The sequence below is a fragment of the Geotrypetes seraphini genome, chromosome 2 (assembly GCF_902459505.1).
Source record: "Geotrypetes seraphini chromosome 2, aGeoSer1.1, whole genome shotgun sequence".
Lineage (NCBI taxonomy): Eukaryota > Metazoa > Chordata > Amphibia > Gymnophiona > Dermophiidae > Geotrypetes > Geotrypetes seraphini.
This window is the reverse complement of record NC_047085.1, coordinates 389816720-389825072: the sequence shown is the minus strand read 5'-3', so window position 1 is coordinate 389825072 and position 8353 is coordinate 389816720. Positions and strand designations below refer to the sequence as shown.

The 8353-nt window shown below is 36.4% G+C and overlaps 1 protein-coding gene across 1 annotated transcript; it reads right to left on the bottom strand.

Annotated features, from left to right (window-relative positions):
* Positions 1-2176: 2176 nt before the first annotated feature.
* HOXA11 (homeobox A11) lies at positions 2177-6085 on the bottom strand. Its single transcript, XM_033930774.1, has 2 exons — positions 5332-6085; positions 2177-4037 (listed from the first exon to the last, which is right to left on the bottom strand). The coding sequence occupies exons 1-2, from the start codon at positions 5960-5962 to the stop codon at positions 3805-3807; spliced, it is 864 nt and encodes a 287-aa protein (XP_033786665.1). The 5' UTR covers positions 5963-6085; the 3' UTR covers positions 2177-3804.
* Between the last annotated feature and the right edge of the window lie 2268 nt (positions 6086-8353).

Sequence of the window (8353 nt, the reverse complement as noted above, 5' to 3'; positions counted from 1 at the left end):
ATGAAAAATTAGATCATTTTGAAGATCTAAGTTAATAGGGTGAGAAATATTAATAAAAGAAAAAAGTAAAACAAAACACTTCATTAGTAAATTGTCTAGAATTTTTCCTCTGGGTATATGGGTTGCATTTAGGGCAAATAAGATTCTAATTTTAACACATCCATAAATTATGTTAAAAAGTATGCTTGAGCCTATAGCATGCGTAAACACACAGTATATATGTGTTTGGAATTACACCCACATCCACACCCACGTTTGTGGATTCGATTACGTTGTTCTGAAATTATCTATATAAATATAGATATGTTTGCATCATATCTTTCAGAAGAATGTGCAGAATTAGTGCAATAATTCAGACTTTGCTATCAAGTGTTTTAGTATGTTTTCCCCCCCAAAAGAAATGTTTATTAGTAAAAAATTGGTTCACAGGTGACTCCTTCACATATACATAAAATATATTGTACATAATTTTTATTATCTGAAACTTTATAGAATCTCTTTGAAGAATAGGTTTCTTCTAATTGCATTAAATAGTGCGATATGTAAATAAAATGTTTTTGAACATGAATAGAATAGTGCCATAAATTTGCATCCATTTTTTTCTACCCAAAAATAACAATGCTCCTCTATTCTGTTCCAAAATTACAGATATTCACAATTTAAAAACTGTTTTAGAAAGTAAAACCAAACGCATTCTTATATTCCATATGAATACTAACCTGAATACTTTTTGCTGGAGCAATGGCTAGTACGACGGGAATCCAGCTTGTTCAAAGTGGACCACGCATTACTGAGCAAACTCATCTGAAATAACCTGCTCGAGATACTTTTAAATCCTATTATAACAAGTGAAATATTTTAACGTGCCTCTCCTAAGAGCTGAAAGGAACAAAGGCCAAGACTTTTTCACTGGTTTCCTTTTCTGACTTCGGCTTTGACATTGATCTAAAGGACGCCATCTTGTGGCAATACCCTTAAAATATTATTTCAAATTTGCCTTGGTATGATAATATGAGAATGTTGCAGAATCTGTCTACACACATCTGATGAGCTCTGATTCTCACTTCATAGAAACTGCAGCAAACTCACTGTTTATAGCACTGTATTCCAAATAGGCAAATAGTAAAGTCACGGACACTTTTTATGACTAAATTGCCCTAGCAATGCAAAGGATGTGTGCATTTACTAGGTCAGGACACCAAAGGCTCTCCAGATAAACTCCAGGTTTAACTGTCTCGACTATTTGCAAGGAATAGCAGTTAAGTTTTAACCAGAAAGGGAAGTGTCCTATATAATGCTAATTGCCATTCTTCAGTGTGTCTGGTTTGCTGTCTAGCTTTCCAGCAATTTACCATTTTGCTCTTGCAATCTGGGAAATAAATATATACATTTAAAAAAAACATTTTCAGCTTATTTTTTCAGAGCTGATGAAACAGGTCTTTGTTTGAAATACTTATCAATTCCAGAGCCTGTTAGTTTTTCACCTCAAGGTTATAGAAGATACATAAAGCAAAGCAGAAGTTCAAAGCCAATAAACTATAGGAAGACAACATTTTATTATCATTCTGATGTAAGGTTAAAAAGCCTGAAAGTAACAAACAACACACACACTTAACCCTAGGTGAAAACATAATATTTTAAAAGGCATTCAGATTAATGCAACTCAACTTGCATCTTTCATAATGCATATCGTCCTTTTTTACTCTTCTCAATTTTCTTCAGATCTGTCTAAGAAACGTGCAAGCTGCTCATAACAATAGTGAAAAGAAAATGGACGTAAAAATGGAGATACTTGGCTCAGATCCAAATTCTACTTTTTTGAAATGATGTAAGAAGGGGAGTGGAGAAGAGGGAAGTTGGAACAGTATAACTTTTTCAGATTCCTCTCTATCAAGAAAGGAAACCTGGAGTTTTAATCTTCAATTGACTTCTTTAAAGCCCTATAACTTTAGAAAAAGGTAGATTACATGTAGAGTTCTAAAACAATGTAAGGGGGAAAAAAAGCAAATCACCATTCTTCATGGTAATTTATATTTTGAATTGTTACTGTGCACTTCATGACAGGTTTTAAAATAAACCTAGAATTGTTACATTTAAAAAACAAGACAAAAATATGGGAAATTTCCAGTATTTTTTATTTTCCGGTGCATTATTTCACTTTATACATGCAACCCAATATGTCTGAATAAAAGACAACTGCATTTACAAATTATACTTTTTAAGTAGTTAAACAGTGATGCTGTGTAAAGAAATACCCCAATTTGGGGCCTGGTTTAGTGAAGTATTACTACATTACTTTCGCTTAGAGGCGAGAGTGACCTTAAAGCAGGTCTTTAGTACCGAAATATTTCAGAAAATTTAAGTCACACTGTTTCCTGGTATAAGCAAAATCAAACTCATCACCTCATAAAATGTATGTAAAAATATATGCAAACAAAATAGGTTATGGATTTTTATTTACAAGATTTCGTAAAACACTAATTTTTTATGAAATATACATTCAAATATTTTAACAACAAGTAACATTATCGGTTCTGCTCGCTATCTCCTTTGTAAATTAATATAGAATTTCAAATATTGTGTACTCTTTAGTTTTGAATGCCATTTTAGTCGCTTTGGTTCCTCCAGATTTATATATTCTTTTTTTTTTTTTTTTTTAAATATATATTCAAGGTCGTTTCAAAAACAAAAATAGAGATCATGACATTTATGGACAACATAAAAATAAAAGAACTGTATTTACATTATTTTGCTTCGGCATACATGATTAATTCATTTCTCTTTACTTGATGAAGCAAGCACCAGGTTAGCTTCCTAAGGGCTGGATGCTGCTGCATTGCACAGATCCAAGCTCCAATTAGGGGTTGAGGGTATTTGCTTACTGTCCTTCTCCCCAGGTATTTCTTGTGAGTCAGAAGCCAGGAAGAATTTATTTTTCCATTCCACATTACTATGATGTAGACAATGTTGTATTTGTTCAAAATTAAGAGTATTTAATACTGGTACAACACGATTTTATTCCACGATGATTGTGCTATGATTGTCAAAGTGATAGTGGGATAGTGAAAATGTGTAAATATTTGTGCAATCAAGTTTGATTCTTTATCAGGGATATATGTGTGTATACACATATAGACATGTGAGCATACACACACACACATACAAAGACACACACACACACACACACACACACGCATACACATGCACAAGCACACACACACACACACACACTCTCTCTCGCTCTCTCTCTCCCTCCGTCCTTCTCTCTCCTCTCTCTTCAAAATCTGCTGGCTTCTCATGTTGACTGAGAAAGCCAGAGTCCGAATTGTATTTATTATTTTAGATAGGCCTGATAGACGAAGCTTGGAGCAATTCCTCCAGAAATCAGCAGACACATAGCACATAGCTTTTCAAGATTAACCATATCCTTAAAAAGTAGGATCACTTCTCCCCAGACCACTGAAGCCAACAGGGAAGACAGTTAGTACTGCATTGTACGGTTTGATCTACTTATTTTATCAAGACAAAGCCAAGGCAGAATACAATTTTCTGAAACCAAGACCCAGGAACTATGGATGGACATTGTAGGAGATTATTTTTCTTATAGCTCTCACATCGCCATCAATTCCAGTTGGCTTAAATATGTTGAGTAGGCCACTGCTGTCTAAAATATGGGTCTTTCTTGTTATTTACTATGTTAAATCATCGTTCCTTAACCCTAGTAGTTACACCCCTCTTTCTTAAATGTAACCCTGTAGTTTATCTTTGTCAAAACTTTAATCTCATTTACAGCAATGCATCATCTTAAAGCATTGGATTAGAAGAGTAATACTGGAGTCGGTCCCTGTTGATTTTTTTCTCTTTCATTCTTCTGTTTTGAAACCATATTTTCACTTGGCGATCGGTTAAATTAAGCATTCTGGAAAGCTGTAGGCGCTTCTCTTTGTTAATATAGACACTGAAGAAAAATTCTCTTTCTAGTTCTCTAATCTGATATTTGGTATAGGGACATCTCTTTTTACGGGTACGTTGTCCACCTGTGGAGCGCAAAGAGAAATATAGAAGCAATGTGAGAAAAAAAAATGGTGGCACCTTCAATGAAACTGCCTTTGAGACATTCATATTAACAGTAGCACTAAGACCACTCCTTGTTTTCAGATGGAACTATGGAAATATGCTTTTAGCAATATGGGTAACCTTGGAATCATTAAGTGATGCTCTTATTTGGCATCCAATAGAAAGTAGGCAAGGAAACTAATATTGACACGCTACAATCTGATAAATATATTCAGTGTTTTTGAGGTGGTTGCATCTTTTTGTGATATAAAAACTAGACACAGAATAAATACATAAATTAATAAGAAAAAAAACCTATCCATTCAGATCAAACATCCTTAAACCGTCTGCTCATTAATATTAGCACAATTTCCAGTCTTTTTGGAACCAAATTCGTACTTAATTCAGAGTCCAATTTTCTTCCATATTTTCCCTAGGCGTATCATTATGTTGGATAAACAAATCCTGTAAGCATCTGCAGTATTTTCCAAATTTATTTCATAATCATTACAGTCAAATGGGGGTCCCCCCCCCCTGAGTTATTAAACAGGAGAGGAAAATGATGGAAAGTTTTAAGAACCCGAGGAAGACACTTTTAGAAATCGTGGGTTAATACCACTCTGGAGTACTTTAACTCCTAATACTATTAATTTTCTAATAATTGTTGAGTTCTGCAGAGCACCTTGTTGAACTACAACAAGAAGTCAGATTTTGCTGTTTTGAAAACCTTCCATTACTGTAGTTTGCTGTTGATCAAAATGCAGTGCGGCACCTAACCCATTATTTTGGTTTAAAAAAAAAAACTAATTAAAATGACCACTTTGCTACAAAATGGGTTCTATGGACATATGGTTTAGTAGATTAAATTCTTTTCTAGTTTGAATTCTCTAGTATGGAAGCATTATCTTTGAAGGAAAGCTACAACTGAATGTCTGTTGCAACAATTGGCTTGTACCGGAAGACTTTTTGATTAATTTGCAGTCAGAAACGGTTGGTTATATGTATTTTTTAAACCCAATCCCGGGGTTTAAAAAAAAAAAAAATTTTTAAAGGAAGGGAAAATATTGTTATAAAGCCTTCATTGGCCCGAGGTATTTCACGGCCAATTTCAGCACTAAACACGTGATCCTCCCTTTTATAACAAAGTTTTGTTGGGGGAAATCTAAAGGTCCTCCATAAACCTCATATGCTTATAAAACAGCATATAAAATTTTAACAGCAGTGCGCTAGATTGCAAACGCTCTGTAATAAGTAAGGCGCTGTTTTTATACGTACTGGAGCTGCTGGCTCTTTCCTCATTGTTGCCGGAAGACGATTCCGGGCTGCTGCTGTTGCTTTCTGTTCGCCTCTCCTTCTCCTCTGGCTCTTTGCAGGGCTCCGAACTTGAAGTTGCGGCGGCTGCTGCAGGCACTTTATCGCCATTTTTGTCTACCGAAAAGTCCGGGGATTGATTTTCCGGGGGGCCGTAAGCTGTCTCGAAGAACTGGTCAAACGCCTGCGGCAGGACCCCGTTTCTCCCCACGGTGCTGTAAAAATTGGAGGAAACGCTGGCACTGGGGTGGTAGACATTCGAGGGGCTCTTGACGAACATCTCGCCCATGGTGGTGGTGTTGGGGGCAGGCAGACAGTCCCTGTGCATGATCTCTTCTCCTGGATAGCAATGGGGGAGATTGTTCCTGGGGTGCCATTTGCTGGCTGTGTCAAGGGCATATTCCCTGAAGGTAACCTCTCGCACAGGTTGGACCTGGGGTAGGTTAGAGGCGTAGGAGTATGTCATAGGGCGAGAAGACGGGGTCTGGGGCAAAAAAGAAGGAAGGCTGGAGAAATCAGGACCCGAGACGTAGTAAGTACAACTTGGCAAATACATACTAGAGGAACAAGGAACACGCTCGTCAAAATCCATCATTGAGGGCTACCTCGCGCTGTCTGCATTAGCCGAACGGCTGAACATGTTTCTCTGCTGCAGCTGCCTCTTTGAAGCAGATCCGTGGAGTAGAAATTTGGAGACGTAGGCTGACGTGGAAATCTATCCCCATCCTTTAGCAGGGAGGTGCTGGTCATGTGATCAGATGTTGAAGTTGACAAGCTGTACGTATGGGCAGTTTTCTTTCTAGGCACCTCAAGGGGAAGCAACAGATCGTCACTTGGTAGTACCCTAAAAGCATGTCATCTAAAATCAACTCATGTTTGCTTCATTCCCTTAGAGGAGAAAAAGGCGCATTGCATTCTCCACTAGTTATTAGTCTGATCAATGGTTACACAATGACTGAACCACAAAGGAACTGAATGTCCACATTGTATAGGTGAGAAAATATTTCGTTTAGGAAAATAGTGGTAGATGGATGTCTTTGTATTTTTGTTGAGAATTTTTTTTTTTTTTTTTTTTAACCTTAGCTTTCAAGTAATAAATATTTGTAAAACAAGCGTTTGATAGGGATGGGCCCATGCTAGAATTCTTGATAACAGGAGGGTTACTCCCAGAAATGGCAAAGAATCTTTGCAAATGAGTATTGCAGACTTCCATAATCATTAATTATCTTTCTTAAAACAAAAACAAAACCCAAAAAACCTGTAGATACCTGTTCGTTGAATTTAACTCAACAACAAACTTAGATGAACGTCAAAGTCTCGTCTACTTGTTTGATAAAAGGTCAAATAATCTTGTCAGTAGTTCAAACCCTTCACCCCACCCACCCCCCTTTTTTGTTAATAAAGTAACCTCAAATATCACTTGTGGTTTCATTGCAAGATCTTCTTGGGCATTTTGAAGTATTGTATTTATTTATTTATTTATTTATTCTCCAATTCTAAGCTTGTACTGAATGTTATTTATGCAAACAATTAAACAAACTAAACCACAGTGTTCCATGTGAGCAAAGAAAAAAAGCCTTTATTTTAAACATTTTTAAATTTCTTGATTCTAACTCAGAGCCTCCTTCATTGAGACCTCTGAGCAAAGAACGTGTTCTACTCTGCTTACTTAGAAACACTAGTGTGAAATACTTTAAAACCAATGGATATTAGATTCTCCAGAGTTGGGGTTGTTTTGGGTTTTTTTTGGTGTTGTTGTTTTGGGGGGGTTGCATGTTTAATTTCCAAATTCTAGTTGGCTGAACTTCATAACCTCTAGCTAACAATGACTCCTCGATGCTGAAAACAGTCTCTGAAGGTGAAATTACTGACAAGTTCTCTCAAAATATGTTGCAATTTACTAGTTTTGTGTGTATTTACAGAATGGCACAGTAATCGGATTGTGAAGGGCAAGGTGGAAAATTTATTTGCCAATAAAAATATACTTTCACAAAGTAGCAGTGCCAAAGAAAACATAACCCATTGAGGTAACCTAAGCATGTTGGGGGGAAAAAAACATCGCCTTGGTATTCATACAGTCTTTTGGAAATGAATCAACAACGCTTTAGTCGAATTTTGTTACAAAAGTTTATTGTATTGCTTGTATGCTAAAATGTCCATGGATGTGACCTTGAAGTGCATTGAGTGAAAGCTAAAAGTGGGTAAGATGAGAAGGAGGAATGTCTTCCAACACTTTTAGAGTACTCGAGATTGTTGGGCAAATTAGATTTAAATAACAGTAAAGATTTGGTGGACTAAATCCAGAAGACGCTTTATTTTGTATCCGGGAACTGTTTACAGTTTCTGGAATTATGTTCTTAAGTATAACGGCAACTGGAAAAAAAAAAAAAAAGCTTCAAACATGTAATTTCCTTGGGGCTGAATACACCTAACCACAATGGTTGTCTATATGAGGATAAGTATAGAAATTATTGGAATTCTATACCCTATATAGACACAACGTTTATATTATTTCCAGTGGAGTCTCTCATATATTATTTGGGAATGGAGGAACTTGAGCTATCTATTTGCTATGGGAAGGTTGCATTTAAGAATTGCAAAACATTTAAGCTGCATAGTTTTTACTTAGCTCTGCTGGCCTGTATTGCATTTCAGCTCTTCATTGGATTTCAACTGGTTTTTCCAGCAGTTTTGCAAAGATAGCTGGCTTTCTACATTTTAAGAGTAGATTTTCCTTTTTTGCCCTCCTTATTGAAATCTGTGCGTGTTACATGTATGCAAATAAGAAAAGGAATATTTAAAACTTGTCTGGCTGAGATAACCCAGGCGCTCCCCTTGCACAGACTTGCCCCTCCTGAGTATAAATGCAAATTCTTGCACTTGCATTAGGGCTTTTAAGGCCATAATTGAACGCGTCGCGTCTAGAAGAACCAAAAACAGTGCTAGACTGCCCTGTGGTTTTATAGCACTTTTGGCAGTCAACTTC

What these genes read in the sequence shown, in the direction of transcription:
- HOXA11 (XM_033930774.1), bottom strand. Translation starts at nt 5,962, where the DNA reads ATGATGGATTTTGACGAGCGTGTTCCTTGTTCCTCTAGTATGTATTTG. An exon ending in GGAAAGAGCCAGCAGCTCCA is followed by an intron (nt 4,038 to 5,331) that starts GTACGTATAAAA and finishes TGCGCTCCACAG; the next exon opens with GTGGACAACGTACCCGTAAA.